This window comes from Corvus kubaryi, unplaced genomic scaffold, assembly GCF_017639235.1.
Source record: "Corvus kubaryi isolate FWS band 111438036 unplaced genomic scaffold, C.kubaryi_AGA036_p1.0 137, whole genome shotgun sequence".
NCBI classification, from domain to species: Eukaryota; Metazoa; Chordata; class Aves; order Passeriformes; family Corvidae; genus Corvus; species Corvus kubaryi.
In genome coordinates, this window is record NW_024580671.1 from 13507705 (window position 1) to 13532727 (window position 25023).

Here is a 25023-nt window from a genome sequence, read left to right on the forward strand (position 1 = left end):
GAAGGAACAAATACTACCTACTGAGAGAATATGTTGGAACCCATCCTTAGGGTTGTGATCTGCTAATGCCCCAAGGAAGACTGGTGAAATCATCATCAGTAATTTGAAAAGTCACATTGATACAAAGAGAAGCATTGCTGTCTAGGTCATGCTGCTGTACAGTATAATCCTAAGGGGTTTGGGTGAAATTTCACTTTTGTTAGTGAAGTTGCATTTTGTAAGGTAATATTTTTGAAAGTACTGTGTCTATAAAAGATACTGGATATTTTTCCCGAGGACATTCTCAATACACAGAACTCACACAGAACTGTTCTGTCTTGTCTTTTTTTTTTTTTTTTTTTAATAAGAAAATGCTAGTGGGTTTGTGGCATCTTCAAGACTGAACTAGAAAACAGAAAATCTAAATTATTTCAGGAATGGTAATCAATTTACTACCTTGAAACCATCCCCTTTACAGTTCATATAGTCAGTTGTGCAAAAATTGATGTTCCCCTTCACTCCGCAACAAATAACAAAAAAACCTTTGAAAATCTTGATGTTTCTATCAAGCACCAAGAGCTCTGTCAACAAGCTTAGCAATAAAATGGGAAGCTGCTCTAACTAAATGGTTTGTAGGAGTTTTTGTAGGAGTATTTTTTCATTCTGACAAGCTTCCAAATAATCTCAGAAAGACTGTATCTGCTTCTTTCTGTCGTTATATGCTGCAGTCTTTTCGCATCCTCTGAAATGTGTTCTTTGGAGAAATGGTGCAAGGAATCGTATCTATTTCATATTTTAAAAGTCAAAGGTATTCCATGGAAAACACATGCAGTGAGCTAGCTTGATTAGCCCGTAACTCACACTGCTCAGAATCAAAAGTCACTGTTGTTGTCTGTAGCTGTTCTTTACAATTGTCACATGAAGGCAATTAGAATTAAGTATCTTAATGTTTTAACCTTTCTTTTTAATTATTCATGTTTTGCTTTAGGAATGAGCAGTTTTTTAAAATATCAATGTCCTTATTTATTTGCATTTTATTCCTTCATTATATTCACCTGTTTGAGTGTGTCTCCCAATATACTAGTAAAGGTGCATTTAATTTGAATGGGGCACAGAATTTAATCGTGAATAGTTATTTTCTAATGCAAAATAATATTAGAGTGGTAGACTGCTTAATCATGCAATAAAAGATAAATTTATACTATCCTAAATATCTGTCTTGGCAGATACTGGAACTAATTTGTAAATACTTTGTAATTTAATGTCCAAGTCACATGGAAATGGAGATTTGGACTGGACTGACAAAAGATAAGCAGCTCTGAGTCACACAGACCAATCACCAGGAAAAATATATTGTCAGCAACAGTAATTACAGCAGGTAATTGTGTCATTTACCCTGTTACAGATGAGTAAATGTGATGAGCTTGGAACATACCAGCTGTCACACAGCATTAACTTTGATGTTTAGGATTTGGAAATCTGTAGTAGAGTCTTCTAATGACAGTGCATTTAAAGAAACAAAGCTAAAGGTTTCACACTGTTCAAAGCAGAGATAAATGGCCAGTCCTATTCAAGATAAGATTGATTTCTAGAAAGGGGAGGATTCATCAAGAGTATCTGTTTTCATTTGTTTCAGTGTTTTTAAAATTTTGGAGTGTGAAAATACTTAGAAAAATTTGTCACCTTGTTCCTAACCCTTCAGAAGGTGAAACTGGATGGACTTAAATTCTGTCTGCGTCATTTTAATGCCTGAGAGGTAAATAAAATTTGGTGGTGGTGGTAGTCTGAACAGATATTCCAGTCTGTTTTGAATACCCTGGGTTTATGTTAGTACACCGTCCATAGGGTGGGCTTCATCTTAGTTTGAAGTCCTCTGGAGTTGTTCACAGCATTTCTGCTTAAATCCTAACTTTTCCAAAGAGCAGACTTGTGAAGGAAGTAAGATTACAGAGGTGAAGTCATTCTGGGCTGACAGTAATAGTAGCAAAATTGAATATCTGGTCAAAGTTTACTTTCTTCTTAACTTCATTGATTATAAATTCATATTTTGAGTTTTTGAGACCTGAACAATACTGTAGACTTCATATCTGTGGTTCTGCTTCTTGAACAATTCATGGTGCTCTTAAACAACACAGCAAATTTGATGGCAGAATTTTTCAGATATGTAGAGTTTGCTGAAGTGTGCTTATGCAAATACTTATTTATCAATATAAAATACACATAAATATCTTAAAAGTATTCCAACCTTAATGATTCTTTGATATATGTAAGTACAGAAATAATTATCTGTAAGCTTGATAGACACTAGCAATTGAACTGTGGCAACAAAAACATGATGTGGTCTGGAAAATGTACCCATGCAACAAGTTAGCCAGTGTCAAGTTTCATATCATTACAGGGGTGGGGGAAGGAAGGTAGAAGCGCATTTTGTTGCACCTCCTTTACTGTGCTGTGCAGTTTTTTGTTAGAATCAGTTCAGACAGCTCTGCAGGTTATCTCCTGGCATCAAGGGCTCTATCTGAACTGCAGAAGCCAGGAGCACTTCATGGCTTTCCAAGCCAGCTGTGTGTGTTAGCTCTTCCCTGATACTGCACAGCAGTGAGGACTGGCTGTACCATTCTCCCCAGGTGCTTTTGTGTCCAAGGAAGGCAGCTGACATGCAGTGTTCGTGAAGGATATGCTTGCTGTGCTGTTTTGGTGTGCCTTTGTAAACTATCAGGGAGGATGAATGCTGGGGAAAATTGGGTGTGTCACTGGAGATGGCACCAAGGCTGGCCAAAGGGAAAAGCAGCAATATTGCTTTGCCTTACCACCACTGAAGTATAACTTTGTCCCCGTTTTCGAGTAGAGAACCCTCTTCGAAATCAAGTGAGCAACACTTAAAGAAGGCCTCCTCCCCCTAGAGAGCTCAAGCATCTTGTCTTGTCAAAAATAGTGCTGTCCGTAATACACAGTGAGTGATCTGAGTGTCTGAGTCACAGCACTGCCAGGGAAATGAGAGGAACTACTTCATGCATTAAGAAATCTCTCTGCTGCATGAGAAAACAGGAAAAAAACCTCATTTGTTTCCTAACATTTATGGTTAGGTAAGTTGCTCCAGATTCCTGCAGACAAGAGCAGGATCAAAGCAATAGCAGCATTTCATCCACCACTGTGGTGCCTCTCATTTTCTTTGCCAGACAAGTGCTGACTTTGATAATGGTGCTGTAAGGTTGTAACTGATTTTCCAGGAGCCCCTGAAATGTGTTGACAAACCCTAGTCACAATGCTATTCCAAAAAGAACAGAAGCAGCACCAGCTGTTTCCAGAGAGCTTTGAGAACATTACTGTTCTCTGGCAGTTTTGGTTGCTGAGACATCTTTCTTCTATCATGTTGTGCTTATCCACCTTCTGTTAACTTTGTGCTGAGAAAGTCTTCAGAGGTGTTTTTAGGGAGCCTTTTGGTCATGTGGGTAATCTCTAAGTTGTTACTAGTGCAATATGAGAACAGGCAGCAAGTTACCAGCCTCAACAGCAGTCAGGTTACTTCACAGCTTTTATTGTGTAACAGAAATATGCATGGGAGGGAGGCCAAACACCCAATGGGTATCTGTTGCTGCTGGCAGACTTGTTATAACATGGAGCCTTTTAGTAAGGAAACGGTAAATAAAAAGGGTTGGAATTAGGAGAAGAACTAAAATAAACATTTTTCAGTTGGCTGAGGAAAACGTATTTGCAGCTCTAGTCTGGCTATTCTACTAGCAGTGAAGTAGGGAGCACCACTAAAGATGCAGAATTTGCTATCACTATCACTTTTGACAACATAATAGAAGATTTTGAAAGCATCAGTTTATCGTAAGTGTCTGGGAGGCTTTGTATACAATAAAAGTTGGAATTAAGTAAGATTTACCTAGGAATAAATAGTGCATCTGGCTAGATTAAAAAAAAAAAAAAAGAGATAAAAAACCAGATGACTCTGTGGAGAAAGTCTAGAAAGTGTACACAATGAAATACCTTTTAAAAGAAAGAAACCTCATTTTAAAGTGTCCCTGGTAAAAGATATTAAGAGATCAGTTTGAATTAAGGCAAAAAATAAGTGGGTGATGAGTCCTTGTCAAGGTCTAGACTGAAATCTAAGGTGGGATTTTCAAAGTAATTTTGCATTTATGCTACAGTCCTGCCATTGAAATTGGTGGGAGTTACAGATGTTCCTTCAGGAAAAACAGTTAGGTCTCTGCTAAATGGTTTAGAAAATCCTTCCCTTAAACTTTTCTATTCAAGAGGGAGTATAGAAAATGGCAGATGTGACAGAAAGGGGAGATAAATTAAAGCTTTTTTAACTTCAGCTGTCAGGCAAAATATTCTTCAATATATTTACTCTGCCTAACTGGTTGAAAAGTATAAAAATTCACAGGATGTTGCATGAATTAACACTGGTTAATGTTGCAATAGAAGCCTCCATGAGAGGAGTTATTTTGTAAAAATATGTATTATTCCATGAAATCAGAAATTACAAAACACATTTTGAGGATAATGAATCTTAGTTTAACAAAGTTTAAATGATTTGATGAAGAGCTGTAGAGGAAGATCTTTTTAGAGTAAGTTTTTGAAAAACTAGCATTAACTAGAATTAGAATGTCTTATATTTTTGGAAGTTATATTTGCATATAAACATGCAGTATTCCTCTACATACTTTTGGTCCCAGTATCTTTCTTGTGTTACCTGCCTTAGTAAAGAGCATGCACACATTAAGAGTTTCGGCTCTCCTAGAAAGAAAAAAAAAAGTCATGATTGGAAATGTGCGGTATTTTAGGGATGGATTTCATCATCACATACAGTGTCATAATTTGTTTCTTTTGTGAAACAAATTACACCAGTTCCAAAAGTTCAGCTCAGTCTGCATCTGTTTTGAGTCTTGTCAGAGCTGCAGCCAACTTGGAGCTTTCTCCAGAACCCTCCTGGCCTCACAGGCAGATGGGAGGAGAGTGACTGCTTGTTTTTTCAGTTACTTTTAATCCTACATCAGTAATCACCAGTAATATAGATTCCCTTTTATGTCTTCCTAGTAGTATAACTAGGATGCAGTTCTGGAGCTTTGTTTTTTCATATGGATGTGAAAAGGAACACTGGATTTTGGATGTATCCCCAAGTGGATTTTCTTCCTAAGGTTTCCTTACAGTTGCATTATTTTTCCTTTTTTATTATATTAAGACCAAATACAGAATAAGTATATAAGCTAATAGCTGGAAGAGAGAAAAGAGATCTGGATGAGTTAATGGCAGCTGTTCTCCCTGAAGAACAACAATGGACTAAACTATTGCCAACAGAAACAGCATCTCAGAAAGCAGGATGATCTCTAAAACAGACCTTGAGAATAGAATATGCACATGCCAGAGCTATTTTTATTTTCTACATAATTAAAAGAAAAAAGTAGGAAAGTTCTGAACATAGGTGTGCTGGGTTTGGCTGCGGCCGAGTTAATTGTCTTCACAGTGCTAGTAAGTGGCTGTGTTTTGGATTTGTGCTGAACACAGGGTTGATAATACAGAGATGTTTCTGTTCTTGCTGAGCAGGGCTTACACAGAGCCATGGCCGTCCTGCTTTCTTACTGACACACTGGGGAGGAGACTGGGCGTGCCTGGGAGGTTGGGAGGAGCCACAGCCTGGACAGGTGACCCAAACTGACCAAAGGGAGATTCCAGACCATGTGACATCATGCTCAGTATATACGGTGGGGGAAGGAGGAGGGAGGGGGACATTTGGAGTGATGGAGTTTGACTTCTCCAGTAGCCACTACATGTGATGGGCCCCTGCTCTCCTGGAGCTGGCTGAACACCTGCTTGGCATTGCAAAGCAGTGAATTAATTCTTTGTTTTGCTCTGCTTGTGTGTGTAGCCTTTGCTTTCCCTATTAAACTGTCTTTATCTCAAACCATGAGTTTTGGGCTTTTGCCCTTCTGATTCTCTCCCTGATCCTGCTGGGGGAGGGAGCAAGCAGCTGCTTTACAGAAATTGTCATGTATGACTGCACTGAAGAAAGAATTAGAAAATGAGGACCAAGAACAGCATGGATATATGGGAGTGGATGAAGATAAAAATTAATCAAGTAACAGGACTAGCAGGGAACAAACTCTTGTAGACCTGGCTTTTAGTGTCCCCAGCTTTGAACTGAAGACAGATGCTGGTGGTCATTAATGATTAATGACTTGAGCATTAACTCAGAGTAAACAGTGTTATGGTAACTCTATGAGTAATTAAAACACAGGTTCTGTTTGCTTTTAAATTAAGAAATAGCTATAGAAAAAATAAATTCATGAATATCAATCAAAAATTTTAACATAAATACATGGAAAATATAAAATCATAGACTCCTTTAGGTTGGAAAAGACCTTTAAGATCATCAAGTCCAACCCAGCACTGCCAAGTCCACCACTGAACTATGTCCCTACATGCCACATATACATGCATGTCTTTTAAATACCTCCAGGGATGGTTACTCAAACACTTCACTGGGCAGCCTGTTCCAGTGCTTGACAGCCCTTACGGTGAGGAATATTTTCCTAATATCTAATCTAAACCTCCCATGGTACAACTTGAGGTCAGTTTCTCTTCTCCTATTGCCTGTTACTTTGGAGATGAGACTGAGGCCTCACCTGTCTACAACCTCCTGTCAGGTAATTGTAAAGAAGGTCCTCCCCAGGCCTCCTTTTCTCCAGGCTAAACAATTCCAATTCCCTCAGATACTCCTCATAAGACTTGTTCTCTGGTCCCTTCAGCAGTTTCAATGCCCTTCTTTGGACACCTTCCAGCAAATAGTTCAATAAATTTACAGCATTTGCTCTTTAAAAATAGTGTGCATATACTGAGACTTAAATTAACTGCCAATTAGAGTTTAAATGAGTTAATGTGAAGTCTTAAAGAAATTAACCATCTGTCATTTCTCAATGATCTTAATGGAATAAGTCTTCCATATTACACATGTAATTGCTACTAATTTTTGTCTTGTACATGAACTGTAGGTGGGGGAAAAAACCCCTTGTAGTCAAGATCAACTGTAAGTGGGCATTTAAGTATGTTGGCATTGATAATTCAAGTAACTCGTATTTGTTTTCACTGCCACATCAGATGGTCAGCTGGTCACCATGGTTCTGTAGTTCTGTACCAAATCAATGGGAAGGAGACAGAAGGCCAAAGTAATTTCAATTCTTGAATGCAGAGGGATCAAAAGGGAAAATTACCTAATACATTCTCTTTATTTAAATTATTTTAATTTCGTCCTGGTTCACAAGTTCTTCACTCAGCAGTGAATAGCTGTTGCATCATGTTACAAGATTACAATTGCACGAATGTATCTGTCCTGGGTTGCAGTGTATTCTATTACCATCCCCATCAGCTGTTAAAATCAGGTGGGGCAGTGTTTCCTTGCCTCCTTCCCCCCAGACTATCTTGCTGTTAATTGCCCATCATTGTCCTGCCACCTGACTCAGAGATAACTCCCTCCGGACTATCTTCTGTTAATGAGCCTAATCAACACTCTGCCTCATGACTCGTTACCCCATTGTGAGATGCTCCACCCAGAGGGAGGAACCAAGCATCCCATCGTGGATATAAGCTGAGGCTGAACACCAGAGACACGGGGCTTCCCACTGGATTTCCAGAGGACAGGAGCTACACAGCCACCACTGGACTTCCAGAGGAAGAGCAGACTGTTTCACTACAGGATCACTGCTTCAGAGGACTGCAGCCACCATTCTACCAGACTGCTACCACCACCCTGCCTAACAGGGACTCAGGTTGTATCTTGACTCTGTCAGTTTGACAGTGTTTTCTTTTACCTTTTTTTTCCTCCTTTTCTTTAATTTCCATTAAATTGTTATTCTGACTTGGTGCCTCCCACTGGTTTGTTTTCAAATTAGCACAGTATCTTATTTATATTTTTGGGAAGTTTTATGCATTTCTGCACCTTAAACATGATCTCAGCTCTTATTTTCCAGTGTTGGTAATGATGGTTCAGGAAAACTGCCAGCATAACATTTTTATCCCTAAGTAAGTGATGCAACTCAGTCATCATTCCTATTTGCTATTGGATTGGATTATGATTATTTATTTTTTTTCTTAGACCTTTGAAGAATTTGCATATACAAGAAAATACTGGGAAAGCTTGCAGTATGCATGTGGGAAATGCGATACATTTATTTTTAATCACAAAATAGACAGTAGGAAGGACAGGGACTTACGTTGCAAAGTGCTAATGAGGAGGCAGCTGCCACACCTTGTGGTCAGCATGTTAAATTTTACTAAGTTCAGCAAGAATCTCTGCACAGATAACAAATTTAGTAAGACAGATCCCCAGCTGTCATTGCATTGAGATACATTACAGCATCTAGTGGGTCCTGATCAGTTTATGCCATCAGTCTCACCTCGTAGGGTGCAGTACTTCACCCTAGGTACCCTCCTGAAGTAAAGTTTTTCCCCAGCAAGCAATATGGAATATTCTATAGTATTTCAAAATTAACCAAAATAAAATAAAGTTCTTCACCTTTACTGTATGTGCCTATATATAGGTATGTATGTATATATGTATTTGTATATATATATTTATATATATATTTGTATGTATGTATTTGTATATATATATTTTTATATATATATATATTTGTGTGTATTATATTATGTATTTGCACATGCAAACATGCTTAAGTAAATCAGTTGCATCATCACGTAATTTTTGCCTTTTTAAGTTGTCCCTGGCAAAAGAACTACTTAATGAGACATTCATATGCACTTACAGTTACTGTTGTTATTACCATGGAGCAATAGCAAATTCTGGAGTTAAAATTTTTTCTCTATCTAGAAAGATCTCATTCCAGAGATAGTTTAGTCAATATAAATAGAGTATTTAAAACTTCATTTGGTTCCTAGAACACAGATTTTATGAATTTTAACACTGTTGAGCATAAGTCCTGAACAGTGCAAAATGGAATTTAGATATATCAGATAATAAAGCTTTAGAAGTCATCATTGAAACCAGTGCATTTGGTCTTTCTACAAGATGTTTATGCAACTTCAGGTTGGTTAATCATTAAAATTTCTAAGCAAAAATAATTTTTATTTCTTTGCCTCTGTAATACTATTGTACCTGGCCTGTTCCCATCTTCATTTTGGTGTGCAGTGAAATAAGTATAGAACTTCCATTAAATGTGTCACATGATTTTTAAAGATTTTTGAAATATATGGCCTTGAGAAATAAAGTTTTGCCATTAGCAAATAATGTTTCTAAACTGGTTTTTGAACTTAAAAACCATATTGCAGGTTCTCTTTCAATGATTCTTTTATAAATTGCTTTTTTGCTTTTTTGTAATGCATGGTCCTGTCTGCTTCTGCAGTTTCTGATTTGTTGTTTAAGATTGATCAACTCAGGTTCTGCAATTTTCTCCATTTTCTTTTAAGGTGACTTTCCAAGTGTTTGATTAAAAAAAGAAACCAAAATGATAAGCATGAGTTAATGAAGAATTGTGAACAGAACACCACCCTTTTTATTAATAAGAAGTATTTCTGTTTTAATAAAGCTGAACAGTCTATCTTGTTATTACTAGTGAAAAACCTGTTTCTGATGGTCTCTTTAAATTGGTGTGGATAGTGTGCCAAGTGCTGAAAGAGTAGATGTAGTGACATGGTTTAGGTGCAGGATTTTTTCACATGTAGATTACCATGTAATCAGTCCATGAAAGAAGTGTAAGCTGTCTGCTCTGTTAGGTGTCACTGTAAGAAGCAATATGAAGAAACACTATGTTTAAATGGTTTTAATTGTGTTATTGAAGCTAAGATCAGATGATACAGAGAAACAAATCTAGATGGATTGTAAAACACACTGATCCATTTTTTTGCTGGTTTTTTTTGCATTCCTATAATTTAAAAATCTCTTCTCCTTTAATTGAATCACAAATTTCCTCCTAACTCTGAAACATTTTCCTCCTAAAAACGACAAGTAAACTTCAAGAATCATTTATGAGACCATGAATTTTTCATGAGTCACTAATACATGATTTCAATAAAAATAGACCTAAAGTTTGAGCATATAACCACAGAAGAAGTAGTGATGGCTGTTTCTAGAGAAGCATCTCCATGAACTTTCTTACAGGAGGATAAGAAACCCCAAAGCTTACATAGAGTGCAATACCAGGCATATTGCCTTTGCACCCAAGTCCTGTTATTTAGCTGATGGAAAGTTAATTTTACTGATACTGCATGCTTTAAGAAAAAATCCATCTTGAAAGACTCAGTAGTTTTTCTTACCCCCAAAAAAGTAAATGTTAGGAAGGCACACTCAAGTGTGGCAGTCATCTTTTTATACAAAGGACGTACATCTGTGCAGATGGTCTTCAAGGCTCTTGGCTTGCAAACCTTAGTGGGCTTTCAGAGCTGCTCCAGACACACACACTGAGCCCTTCCTCTTGCTGTGGCAGTCTGTGATCACCTGCTGTCCTCTAATACATTCTTTTTCTTCGATAAGAGCTGCTGTACATGCCAGGGATGCTTCTGCATTCCTAAGGCATAGGATGGATGACTATGCTTTCTCTTTGAGGATAATACTTCATTTGTCAAATTCAGTTATTTAAGCTGAGTTTACCAGTGTGATGTATTGTTGTAGGGACCCTTCCTTCTGAGAAACCAAGATAATGGCTTTGCAAGATATTTTGGCCTGCTGAATATGTTTCACACATTTCCATAGTTATTTTCCTCTTGTGTGTTTTTTAAAAATTACAAGATAATATATAATTAACATTTTAATAAAAAACATATTTAACTAGTATCATAATATTAACACAAAATAAGAAAGCCAGGATACTGTTACAATACAGATTATACTTTTTAACCTAATTTGCATGGTCTTTATTTTTCTATTATGGAGTGGTTTCACATAAATATTGTTTCAGCCAGCATAAGAGATTTCCCTATGTTAGGAGGTCAGAGTCAAATATTAAATGGATTTTAGAGGGGCTGGATCATTTGGTGAACAATAACAATTTTAGTTATTCATGCTGAGAACAAAGTAATTAAATCTCATGCTGGAGGGCAGAGGCCTGCAGCCTGTGCTCTACTGCATCCAGTGAGGGTTGAGGAGAGCATGATTGGTCATACAAGAGACACATAAGTCTTTGTTTAGAAGAGGGATATGAGGTTAATATTATTAAAATCCCGAACAAACAGCAAACCCACCAAAATAAAACTAAATTGTGTAGCATTTAAAATTTATTAGCTACATTGAGGTGAATATTTCCCCATTTCAAACAAGTCCCTGCCATTACTAGAGGAAAATTTACCTCTACTGATGGATTGGATATGTGCCGTTCTGCCAGGTTTATACTCCTACAGTTTATGGCCACTATTGAAACAGCAAGTTGAACATTTCCATAGTGATTTGCAAATGTTAAGAAATTAATTTTCTCGACAACTCTGTGGGATATGTGCAGACATTATTTATAAAGAGCAGTCTTTCCCCTCAAAATGGGGGAAGAAAGAGCATCTGATTCCAGATTTAAGACTTGTGCTAAATAGCCAGAACTGACCTAAGCTGCACTAATAAAATTCGCTAAAACCTGGGCAGAATGATAACTGTGAAAACCTCACATGCAGGTTAGTTCATGTGTGCTGATTAAAATTCAATGTCTTTATGTTCCCGAGACAGCTGGTTTTCCTGAAATTTAAATTTCAGGGCTCTGAAATTATATGTGGATAGACGAATACTGTTGATTTAACAAAAATGCAAGGAATATTTCCAGAAGATGGAAGCATTTTATTTTGACACCTACAGACTAAGATATTGCATTTTGAAAATAATAGAGCTTTTCATGTATTTTGAAATTATACTTTAGGGCATCGTATTTTAAGATTCATTTACCATTTCTTAAAAATCACAAACTAAAACATTAAAATGTTCTGTAGACTAAACACTTAAGCAATGCCTTTTTTTTTTTTTCAGATTAAGTAGTGCATTTCAAGTCAGCACAAAATCACATTTTGCAGACTGTTAATTTATTCCCAAAAGGGATATTTCCTAGTATGTCCTAGTCACCAGACTGAGGAGTCTCATCCATCACACTCCAGTGCTAGGAAATGCCATGATAAAAAGTGCCTTGAAAAGCAGGCAAACCTCTGTGTTCAGGTTATTTATTTCATCTAAATAAAGCGCTTTGTATGGGCTGAAGGGAGGGAAAACACGGGCTGCACTTTGAAGACCTGCCTTCTGCTAACCATGTCTTTTGCAGTTTGGAGCGTGCGTCTCGCACCATTAGTCAGCTTTCCGAAGGAAACTCTAAGAATCCCGCATAAAATAAACCCGCATGAATAAATTATACTGTAGAAGTAGCATATGGATTTTCAGCGTGCTAGCCAGCTTTTTGGCAAATGTTTATGAGAACACTGTAGCCCACATTGAAAGTGTAATGATGGTGGCTCTCTGTTAATGAAAGTGGAATTATGCTGCAGTGCAGTTATCACATACTAGTATGTGCTAAAAATAGATACCCTGGCTATCCCATGGTTACATGCTCACATAGCCAGCCCTATTGCCAGTAAATACTACTGTGTTTCTCTCTTTTTAGTATGGAAACCTATACGAAGCTCTTATTTTGTTGTGGTTTTAAAAATTCAGGACCATCCCATTCTTGTTTCCCTTTTCAGAGCATGACGAATGTGTAACAAACCAGCACAACTGTGATGAAAATGCACTCTGTTTCAACACTGTGGGTGGGCACAACTGCGTCTGCAAGCCGGGTTACACGGGAAATGGCACCATCTGCAAAGGTAAGCTGCTGGAAACCTGAATGAGATGCTCTTGTCACAGCTGATGCAATTCTGGTCATGTGCCTTGAACAAGACAGACAAAAAGCCAGGCTACACACTTGAGTCCTGCACCTATATGATCTGCGCAGGCATATATACACTGATTTTACATTTGGCAGTTTGCAGTAATTTGAGGATGATGCATACATAGATAGTAGGCTCTAAAATTCGCAGTTGTTATGTTTTGGTTTTTGTGTCAGCAGTTTCTATATATGCTATACCATTCAAGGAAGCTTACAGTTACCAACAAAGTTATGTCTGTGAAAATATTGTCAGATTTATATTGTCCATGATCAATGACCTGCTATTTTACTTGGATTGAACTAAAAATTGTTTGGTATGTCTTTTTATTGTGAGTGAGAAAAGCAATAGACATGGACACACAAAACTTTCACTACAAGTGAGGTGTCATGTTTTCTAATACTCTGATTCAATGCTAAACATTAGAACTTAAATTTCTAGTCTTAGAAAGATGTTTTCCCACAGGTACAATGCTGCTTTTATTTCTGTTGCGTTTCGCATCAAAAGAAATGATACTTGGTAGTTGGGCCCAAATTCTTGGAAGTTCTCAAGCTCTGAGCACTGAATTTAGAGAGTGCTTGAAAATAAAAGCAGTGTAGCTGTGGGGGAATGAGCTCAGATGTGAGAAGTGGGACAGATGCAGCAATATCATACCCAATCTTTCTTGAAGTTGTGCCTCGGTGCTCTTGATCTCTGAGATGTCAGAATCTAAGGGTCCAGAGTTAACACTGATAATGTCACATAGATGCTTTCTGCTGCTGTGTGTTGCCAAATCTAAGCAACACAGAATTTCTTTAATTGCTAAGTCAGATTAATGTCTTAGCACTAGTTATTCCATCACCTGATTAACAGTACAATTTTTCTATGTATTCCAAAGACAAGTTCTTTGTAAAACATGGCAGCCTGGTTCACTTCCAGTCAAACGCATGGGTAGAGGGAGACATGTCAGCAAATATGTCCTTTTTTGTTGGGCTTTCTTCTCTGGGGAATGAGAAGAAAGTCTTATCCTGATGAGGTTCAAACCCAAAGCATCTCCTGTCAGAAGAGAGCTCTGTCTGCACAGCTCAGTCCTTTTCTGTGCTTGGGAGTAGTCCCAAAATCATCTACTGGAGGTGAGTCAGCTACAAAGAGGTGATTGAGGTTTCTTTGGGTCAAAGAGAAGGTGCATAACCCTACAGCACTGTGTTCATCTCTTCTGAATAAGAGCTCTGACTGCAGATCTGACATTTCAGAGGGCACCTGGCTCCACTCTGAAAGAAAAGTGCATCCCCTCCCTCCCTCCCTCCTCAATACTGAGAAGACAGTATGCAGGAGAAGGCTCTAAGCCTGTGTATTGAAATCTGAGAAATGCACTTCTCTGCAGCCCTGGCTTGGGTGCCAGTATCCTTCAAAGACACCTGGATACGCCTCTTGCCCCTGTGCCTTTGGCAGCTTTTCATGCACTGCGCTGCCAGCTGCACTCCTGTGCACCGTGTACTCCTGGATCAGGAAACTTGGATGTCTCAGTGACAATGGTCTCACACCACAAGGCTGGTGTCTCAAAACTGAGAGCTGGATAGCTCAAACCTGTGACAGTTTTCTCTCAGATGAGCCATAAGACCTCATCAGTGTTGCTGTTACACAGAGCAGCTGCAAACCAAAGCCTGGCATCTCTGGCTGGTTACAAGTGCAGGGCTAGGCCAGTGCCCCGAAACAACTCTTTGTGTTGGTTATAACTTCGATCTGCCTAGTTTCACCTACAGTTTCTTCTGGCCAGAGCATTTCCAATTCTATATTGCAGATGCAGTTAGAGCAGCTAACAGCTACTGGTTTTCAATCAGAGCTGGTTGCATTTCTGGGTCCACAGAAATGGCTCTTTAAAGCGTACACTCGTGGAGAAGGCTGCACCAAAATATGTAAGCGCAGATTCTCAGACTGCAGCGTGCCAAAGAGCAAACCCAAGGACTGACTTTAAGCTGTAAATGCTAAAAGTTTTGAAGTTCTTCAGGATCCCTTGAGACAAAATTAGTATTTTTATTGTTTCTATTAAATTACTTAATAAAGGGCTGAGGTAGCCAGACAGTTTAATATTCAGTTGTGCCTGTTATGCTCAGGCCTTTGGGAAGCAGAACAGACCAGCACTGCCCTAGGAAGATTCTGTTCCAAGGGAAAATGTTGTCTTTCACTTCTTCCCAGTGCATGCAAAGGAGCACATATGGGACCTGTTGTCTTCAGATGATTTACTCTAATCTCCTTCTGTAGCTTGTCAGCCCATCTGGCCAGTGAGGCAGGGGGGCCATAAACCATCTCTTTGTGACCTCTATCCTTAGGAGAAGGCAGTCTCTGCACTCAGTGCTGCACGGACAGCATTCTGTGCCAGCCTGCTAGCGGACTGCGTCCATCTGCGGGATTGCCAAGTGTAATTCTTGTACCCATATATTGTGATTTTGCATTTTGCAGCATTTTGCAAAGATGGGTGTAGGAACGGAGGAGCCTGTATTGCTTCCAATGTGTGTGCCTGCCCACAAGGCTTCACTGGGCCCAGCTGTGAGACTGGTAAGATTATAACTTAATTTACGATGAAGATAATCCAAGAAGGATGTTTGAAGTAATCCAAGAATAAAGAAGTATTTAAGTTTGTGCCCTGAAAGAGGAAGCTGCCACTAAAACTTACTCACTTTTCTTATATGCTTCCCAAGAGAATATATTACAGCAATTCTAATTAGAAGCACATGGACTGCAAAAATTAGAACATGAATTAAGACATCTTGGGTTTTGATGTTTCATAATTAATAAGATTATTATGGACTTGCTTTTCACCTCAAATGACCTTTGGTGTCTCATATAAATAACAGATAATCTGACATCTGGAAATAAATTCACGTAACTGATTACTTTTGTGCTGTGTATGTGTTCCTGGTCCAGTAACCCACCTTCATTTACAACCTTATTTGAAGACCTGTGAATAACCCAGCTTACTTAACTCAGTGTTAGGGCAGGTTTCAGTGTTCCTACTGCTTTTACCTCCTTTCTCAAGCATTCCTTTATCTCTCCCTACTACCCCTGAGGATGGCAGTACCACAAGGCTTTGTTTTAGAACTTTATTTTTTAAGTCTTGGATCTAATCAAATTATATTGCCCAGCAGAGTATGTAGAGCGTTAATTCTTAGCATCTCAAGTGCCTGTAAATAATTTTTCAAAGTTCAAATGAATAGCTTCAGCACCTTTAGTTACTGCTGCAGAATTTTTAAATGCATTCTAAGCATACTTGCCTCCAGGAGGTAAAGGGAGAAAGCTCGCTTAGATTAATTGGCTTCTGTACGCCTAATAAAAGGGCAGTCTGCCACCTATGATTGACTATTGTTGCTGTTCTATATTGCCTTCAATAAATCTTCCAAGGAGTGGAAAGGAGGTCATTTGAGCAAGTATTGCTTTCATCTGACTTGTAAACATATCCAGTTTAATGAAAAACACAGACCAGTCTGAATTCTGTATTATCTGGTCTGTTTGAGAGGTGAGAAATGTGGTTGGTTTCATTCTTCTGTATTTGAGCAAGTATTACCACAGAGTCCATGAGGGATGCTGTGTGAAAAGCAGCATCCTAATTGCTCATCTATTTCTTAAAAAATGTTAAAAGAGCAAGTTTTCAAATACTGCTCACTCTTTCACAGACTGCAAATACCATACTACAGGATACCAAGGTCTCTCCTTTGTAACACTGCTTGGAACAAATTGTATGCTAAGATAATGCTCAAGTATTAAAACAGTTAATTTATTTTAGTAGCAGTTGTCTTATATGCTCCTCGAACCACTCTCCTGTTCTCAACTAAATATAACATGGATAGTTTTAAAGTGTGTAATCGTCTTTTGCAGTTTTACACTCCTATCTGAAGTGTGTAGACTAGAAGCATATTTGCTTTAGTCTCCTATAGTCAGTATTAGTAGCCACTATCAAAGAGAGACCTTACTGGCTTTTCAGAATTGATCCTGGAAGTCCTGTGTGTGCTCCCTTCTTTATAGGACAGACAACCCAGGGACACTCAGTCCCCAATCCAGTAAATTCAAGTACCTTAAGATAACTTAAGTTAGATTAACTGCATTCAGCCCCAAGTGTCCTTCAAAAGAGTCTGAGCTGCTGTTCTGACTTCCCATCCTTCCTGCCCTTCAGGAAACATATAGGGAGGTAGGCAGAGCCTTGGACTACATCTTACGCTTTTCTGTATACCTGATCTCAATGTTTAACATAAGGTTAGCATGGTGGTGACCTGATAACACATAGCTGGTGATAGTGTTATGATTTGGAGCCAATGTGCCAGCCCCAAACCAATTTCATAGGTCAGTTTTCTGAGGGGAAGACCAGCTGTCCTGTTTAACTTCTGTTGAACATGATATTTTTTTCCTATTGTAGAAATAAATAATGCTAGAGGTCAGCCACAGGAGTACAGGTCTGGTCACCTCATGTGGATACTAATATGCAGAGAAGGATTGTCATCTACTTCTGCGTGGCTTTGAAACGTACAGTCTGAAATACTGTCAGAGTGGCAAATGGAAGAACTATCTGGTTGGTAAAGAGTAATAGCTGATTTTTTCTGAGACTGCGCTGTCAGAAAAATGGTGCTGTATACAGCCATTAAAGAAAACTGGAGCTTCAAACAGTACACATTCACTTGTAGTGAATGCAGCAGAGTTTGCTTCTCATTAGGCTTGAAATGTTTCAAGATGTTCGTACTACAAATAATTTATGCTGGAAGCTTCCCTTTGAACAGTCTCTGTATCTACAAAGGTGATGCAATCTTCTCTAGGCAGATATCTTCTGTTGCTATCACATACAGAGAAGGAGGGCAATTGATGTAAAGGTGCCAAATCTATTTTAAAATTGCACATTTCTTATTTCTGTTTATGCTACACATATTTAAAAACTGCTTATTGAAGAATCTTGGCATTTTTAATTTAAAATAAAATGTCTATGGTTATGTAGACATTGTAAGCAGCTGCTGAACCTATGAATTAATTACAGGAGATTGAATCCACACCCCAGCAATAACCTAGAAAATGCAATTATCAGTTCTTACTGTTTCCTTCTGTCAAAGGTGGTTTAAGAGTTCTGTTTAAATAATTTCTCAGAATCATAGAAGAGAAAGGACAAGGTTGGAAGGGACCTCTGGAGATCATCTTGTCTAATCCCCCTGCTCAGAGCAGGGTCAAATACAGGTGGCTTCTCAGGACTGTGCCCAGTTGGATTTGGAGTGTTTTCAGGGTTGGAGGCTCCACAAATTCTCAGGGCAGCCAATTCCAGTGTTCAATCACCCTCAGAGTACAAAAAAATTTATTTTCATTATGTTCACATGAAATTTTCCATGCCCCTAGTCCCTTTGCTGGACATGACTGGGAGTTTCTAGCTTCCTTCAACACTGTTAGGTATTTATACACGTTGATAAGTTTCCCCTCAGCCTTTTCATTTCCAGGCTGAACATCTCAGCTCTGTTAGCCTCTCCTGGTATGACAGATGCTCTGCTCTGTTAATCATCTTCACAGCACTGCACTGGATTTGCTCCATGTACTAGGGAATACAGAACAAGATCCAGCACTCCAGATAGGATCCCAGCAGCATGGAATAGGGGGGCAGGATCATGTCCCTTGACCTGCTGGCAATACTCTTCCTATTGCAACTCGGGAGGCTGTTGGCCACCTTTGCTACAAGTGCATAATGCTGCCTCATGTTCATCTCATGTCCACCAGCATCTCCAGGTTGTTTTCTGTCAAGTAACTTTTCCACTGTCCTACTGGTGCCTGAGGTTGTTTCTTAATAGTTGTAGGATTCTTAATAGTTGTTGCATTTCCCTCTGAACTTGGTGATATTCCCAGTGGCCCATTTCTCCAGCCTGTTGAGGTCCTACTGAATGTCAGTAAAACTGCCTTATGTAGCAACTTCTCCAAATTTCGTGTCATCTGAAAACATGATGAGGGTGGTCTCTGCCTTACTGTCCAGATGTTAAGCAGTCCTGGCTCAGTACCTGATGTTTACCCAGGTGTGTGTTGATAAGTGACTAGTCTCCAAATGGATGTCATACAGCTGATCAGAGCTCTCTGACACTAGGCACTCAGAAGGTTTTCAGTCCATCTCACGGCCCATTTATTTACCCTGCACATTTTAGCTTGTCTCAGGATGTTATGCGAGTATCAAAAACCTTACTAAGATAACCAACATGTGTACTGCTCTTCTCCCATTCACCAAACCTAGTCATCTTACTTTAGAAGGCTATCAGGTTGGTCAGGCATGATTACCTCTTCATAAATGGGTGCTGACTGTTTCAAATTATTTTCTTGTCCTTAATCTGTTTGGAGGATACCATCATCTTCCCAGGGGTGGAGGTGAGGCTGACTAATCTGTTGTTCCCTGGATCCTTGCCTTTTCTGAAGATTGGAGGGACATTTGCTTTCTTCAATTTCTGAGGAGCTTCTTTCAGTCACCATGACCTTTCAAAGACAATTGAGGTTGGCCTCAAGTGACATCAGCCAGTTTCCTCAACATTCCTGGGTGCATCCAATCAGGTTTGATTGATCTGTGGTTTTTTCCAATTTATTTAGATATTGATCCTTCTCCACCATGGGTAGATTTTCCACTGGTCTTGGTGATGTGGGACACCTGAAATCTTACCTATAAAGACCAAAGTGAAGAAGGCATTGAGTACCTCACTGTTTTGAATTTCCTTTCCAAAACCCATCTTTGTTTACTCAATCAGTATCTATATTTCTCCCAAAGCCTGAGAGGGATGATGCTGTCCATGCTTAGGTCCTGCCTATGCAGCCTAAACTCAGTGCAGCTTTTGCAAAGAGAAGTCCTGTGTAAGTAATGATGGTTTCATAAAATTTTTTCCTTCCAAAATGGTGCTTGTGGGGTGTCATTAGGAGCCACATCTCTGTTGGAAACATAAGAGGAAGAATCAACTGTTATTGCTGGTCGGCTGTTTCAGTGTGATGTATTTGCTGTGGAGTGTCTTGCAGTTAACAAAGCCCAGAGCTGTTACAACACCTGCAAATGATCTGTTGGGAGCCTTCTAGATTAATCATGGCCTGTGCCATGTGGAAATGGACCAGTGGAATGTGGCAGCAGATGGAAGAATCATGTGCAGATATAACGACCTACACCACCTTTTTAAAAAATTGGTATGAAGCCATAAAAATTAGACTAAAACTCATCAAGTCACAAAAATGAGTGGGAGAGTTTCTATGTCTCCTCCCAAAGGATATGGGTCGAGACCTTATTAATGGCGGGGATGCATTCATTGGCTTAGGGAGGTGGGGTTTATATATTAAAAATTTTTGAAGTCTTAAAAGGCACACCAGCGTTCACCAAGTAGAGCAGCTTTCTGCAGTGTAGAGATGAGACTACAAAGCAAATCTAAAAGTATTTGTGCCTGGTAAACTTTTTCAAAATACTTGACTTAATACTGTCTTGTTTAATTGCAATATTACGAATTCTTCAATTGGCATTTTTAAATGCTGTCTTAAATTGTATTTGAAGAATGTTATATTTTAGAATTCAGAACCGGATGGCTTTGTTAGATTTGCTTGATGTTACTTCAACTCTCCTTTAATTCAGTAACAGAGCTTTAAGAGCGGATTTCTTCTCCTACTATATATGCATATCTGCTAGTGTATGCATACAAGATTACTGCATTTTTGCGGCTTGTCAGCTTCTTTTTCTGAGTTTCCACACTTGATTTGTGCTTTGAGTATTTTGGACAGCTTTTAATTATGCATTAGATCCAAAAGTAGAGTTTTGCTACTGGTAGTGTTTTGATGTAGTTTTTGTTAACAGGTTGGCTGCAAGTTTTTGGATGGTTTGCTGCTGTTTGAATTTCCTGCTAATGAATTGTCCTTGGTTATTGCAGGAATCATGTCCACCTGTTACCAAACAATCCATGTTAAAACTGCTGAAAATAAACTGGCAGACAAAGCTGTGTACCTTTGAAAGCAACGACTGAAAAAAATTTTAGCTTACAGATTCTCCATTAATTCAACCATACACTATTACCAACATTTGGCTTAATTAAAGATCTAACTGAGTTTATGGAAAAAAATGGTGAGTGATGGATGATGGTGAGATGACCCTGTCTTACCTGAGCTCTTATCAGAAACAGTCAGTGCCAAGGAAAATACATTATTTGGATCTTCTCTGCATTTTTAATTTTTTGTTCTCCACATATGGTAAACTTCCCCTCACGGGATGTTGCTGAATCAAATTCTTGCAACATTTGTAGTTCAAAATACTGAAATACAACTCAGACAAATGATTTTGCTAAATAATTATTATAGATCAGATCTTGTCAGTTTTGTGCTACTTTCTATATAAGCTAAATAATTAGCATGAATGATTATTGCTCATTTCAGCAAGTCCAAATTAATTTGTTCATGTGCACTGACCATAATAATAGCAGACTTCAGGTTATTAAAGGCTATTGTTATTCCTATTCCAAAGAAAGCTTGAAAAAGTCTTCTCATTATGATTTCCCAGTTATTAGAAAAAATATTTTATTGGTATAGAAAAAGAAGACTTTGTCAAAGTAACCAGAAAGCTTGTTAACTTAGCGCAGTTTGCAAAAATGAAGTGTTTTAGTATTTTTAGCATGACAAGAAAACTGCATCCATTTAAGGTCTTGATCCCTTGTGTTCAGTTAAAACAACCACAATCATCTTGTGGCCAGGTAGGCTCTGAAGGTAAAGCTGTGACACAAATGGTATTTGAAGCCTACAGAGTGTTGAATAAAGGCTTTAAGAAGCAAAATTACTTTTGGCAGAATTCTTAAGAATTCTTGGCTACACTATCAGTAAGATGTGAGAGTATCACAGTCAAAATTTTCTGAGCAACTCAGGTATTCATTTTCTCTGTTTTGTTTCTTTTCTTCTTTGCCTCTGTTTAGTGAGTTCTTTTACTCCAAGTTAGGATTGAAATGCAGGAGACACAGGGTTTATCTTCGGACTCAAATGTTTATTATTTCTTATCTATACAGCTTCACAGAATGTGCCTCTGAGTTAACAAGGTGAAAATGGCTTCGAGTTATAACTTCCAAGGCCTTTTAAAGTCCAACCTACCCAATTATGGAATGCCAACTAATTTATTTTTACTTATAATCCAATAACTAACTATTCATGATCCACACTGTGGGTTTTTTGAACCAATACCAGAACAATACCTGAACACCCAGATCTATGAAGAAGAAGGAGGAAAGAAGAAGAACTAATCCACACCCCAAATCCTCCATCTCGTTACATATATCCCAGAAACCTAAATTTTCTACATCTCTACATATTCCACCCAGTGATATAACTTTAATTACACAGCAACAACCTCAGTGTTATCACACAGTTTGGGAAGCCTTTCCCAAGGCCTCAGGTCAAACACAGTGTGCTTTTGATCATTGCCTGTCAGCACTGAAAGACTGAAATTCTCTGAACTCAGGGTTCCAACACTCAGGAATCTCCCATTTGCTCAGTTTTATTGTTAAAATAAAGAATTAAATTACTGATAGCAGATTGGAACTTCTAGCAGTAATACCAAAAGGCTCAAATTTGTGGTATAAGTATACAAGGTCCTGCACAAAGCTAGAGTAAGAGGTGTGCCCTTCATAGTCTAGGAGGGGAAGCCAGTTGTGACCTGGGATAGATGAGTGTAACAAAAAACTCTGAGCAGAAAGGATTTTAGGGTTAATATTTTCTTTCTCTGAAATCCTTAAGGGGTTGCTGGTGGGTTTAGTGAAGGAAGAAGCAAAAGAAGGGAGCAAGAGAAGTGGAATAAACATGAAGGCAGCAAATAAACAAATAAAGAGAAGTGGGATAAACATGAAGGCAGCTCTCTCAAAGGGAGAACATGCAACATGCTATGTTGCATGTCAGCTGCTTATTTCAGAAGTAAGGACAGTGTTTGAGCTAGCCTTGGTTTACTGAGGTAATGCATCTAACTGGTGTGTTTAGTGTTGCCTGTAGGAAAAGCAGATAGTAGAATCATGGGCAAACTTACTGGAAGAATCCTATAACATCAACTTCTGTGTCTTCTTTAAGCATAGCAACTAGCTCTAACTTAGACTAATATGTCCCTATGATAAATTTCCAGTAAGTAGAACCCTAATAAGGAATTTTGAATATATAATTTGTGTTCTGCAGTCCTATCACTGAACTACAGTTACACAATGTGAAACTCATCCTCAGGTAGAATTTTTTTGGTGACTTGAGGAGAGGTTAGCAGGATATGACTATATGAGGTATTTCCTTACAAAGCCATACCAATGTATCAGTCATCTGATTGATAGCATAACTGCTTTCCTTGTGGTTGCAAAACTTTTAATGCTTTCAAAATATAAGGTGACTTTTGAAATTTAAACAAAAACTAGTAAGGAGTAGGCTAAAATTATCACAGTAATTTGCACAGTCAATTTATTATAATTTTTGTGTTGTCCAGGGTGAAAACTATTAAATTTTACCTTCTGAGCTACCATAGGTAGTAGCTGTTTAGGCCTTGTCTGTGCATAAAAGCAGTGTCTCAAATACTGAACTGTGATCCCATAAACTGTCTCATCCAATACCTTGGTGGTGTCACCAAGTCCATTCAGAACTTGGAAAAATTTTTTTTTGTTTTGACTTACCTCTGTTACAAAGAAGTAGTTTCTCAGAACACTAATTCTAGGAATTTGGACTTCTGCACTGCTTACATGTTTCTGGTTAATGTAGTTTCCTGATGTACTGTGTAGGGCACAGTATATTGTATCTGTTCCTGACTGGAGATTAATAGGGAGAAATAGCCTCACTCATGGAGGGTGACTGTTCTAGGCAGACAGGCTTAATTTGTACTGTCAAATCTGATATTCCTAGGAAGTTTCTGAAAAATCTCCTTTGGCTGCTCTAGAGCAGAAAGGGCTTTTGATTCCTATATTTTTGTTTCTGTACTCCTCTTGATAAGCCTTACACAAATCATGAGGTTAGGAGTCATCATCTTCACAGCTTCTGTTCTGTTGACAAGCTATACATTAGTTACTGTGCAGTCACTTTTCCCCCTTCTTACATACACTATCCCAGCTCGGGCTTGGCCAGTGCCAGGTCTGTCTTGGAGCTGGCTGGCATTGGCTCTATCAGACGTGGGGGAAGCTTCTGGCAGCTTCTCACAGCAGCCACTGCTGTAGCATCCCTGCCTACAAAACCTGCCCATGCAAACCCAACATAGCATCTGTGTTCCCTTTGTCTTGCCTGAGCATTCTCCATTCATTAGTGTGAAGGGCATGAAGTGGCTAAAGTTTATTCTTCAGCTCAAAAGAATTTGGAAGATCTTTTACAGAGAGCACCAGAAACTGCAGCGCAGAGTTTTTGCTGAAACCCTTCTCCAAGAACCTCTGCATGAGGTTTTTTGGTCATGGAAAAAATTAAGAGATTTGAAGGGTTTTAGTCAGAAATAAGCATAGAAACCTGAGTCTGCAATGTTTACAGTCCAGGTATAGATTCAGAAAGGACTGTTGCTGAAAAGAGAAATAATACTGCTTATTCCTCAATAATGATAAAAATCTAGAAATAATTAATTATTGTCATTTCAGTTGTTATTATAATTAATAATTTCAGCAAACTTTAGCAAATTATGTTTCAGTAAAAGCCAAGTCTTTATATTTACTGTTAAGAGAAAGTTCAAAACAGAAAAAGAAAACATGATTAGCAATCTCAGAAACTGTTCAGCTAACCCCTGGAGAATGTCCCTTTCCTACAAGGAATGCTCTATGTTAACAATGTTCCAAGTGTTAATTCAGGCTATGGAAAAATAAACATGTGCAGCCAATGGATGGGTTGAAAACTTGACATAAATGATATAGATAAGCTGTTTGTGAGATTCTGAAACTCATCATGTTTGTGTACAAAACAACTTCTTGCTCTTCCCTTTCTCTGAATATTTTCCCTGAAAATGTATAATAATATGAAGTTAATAGCACTGCTGCTGGTGCTATATCAAGCTAGTCTTTCAAGTATCCATAAAAATTAAACATCCTAGAGGGCAGCAGAACTGCACAGGGACAATTATACTTTTACAAAAAACACTTGTGGTCTACATTATGAGACCTGTCTGAAACAAATAATGCAGGACTTCAATCATAGTATCACAAAAACATAGAATGATTTAGGTAAGAAGGGACCTTTAAGACCATCCAGTTCCAGCCCCCCTTCCATTGGCAGGGACACTTT

General features: G+C 38.5%; 1 protein-coding gene across 2 annotated transcripts in view; it reads left to right on the forward strand.

Moving 5' to 3' along the window:
• The window catches only part of NELL2 (neural EGFL like 2), a 140933-nt gene that overhangs the window by 87846 nt on the left and 28064 nt on the right, over window positions 1-25023 (forward strand). For both annotated transcript variants that reach the window (XM_042017927.1, XM_042017926.1), the window contains exons 14-15: window positions 12643-12765; window positions 15265-15360. In XM_042017927.1, coding sequence (XP_041873861.1) covers window positions 12643-12765; window positions 15265-15360 — 219 coding nt within the window. The remainder of the gene's footprint in view (window positions 1-12642; window positions 12766-15264; window positions 15361-25023) is intronic.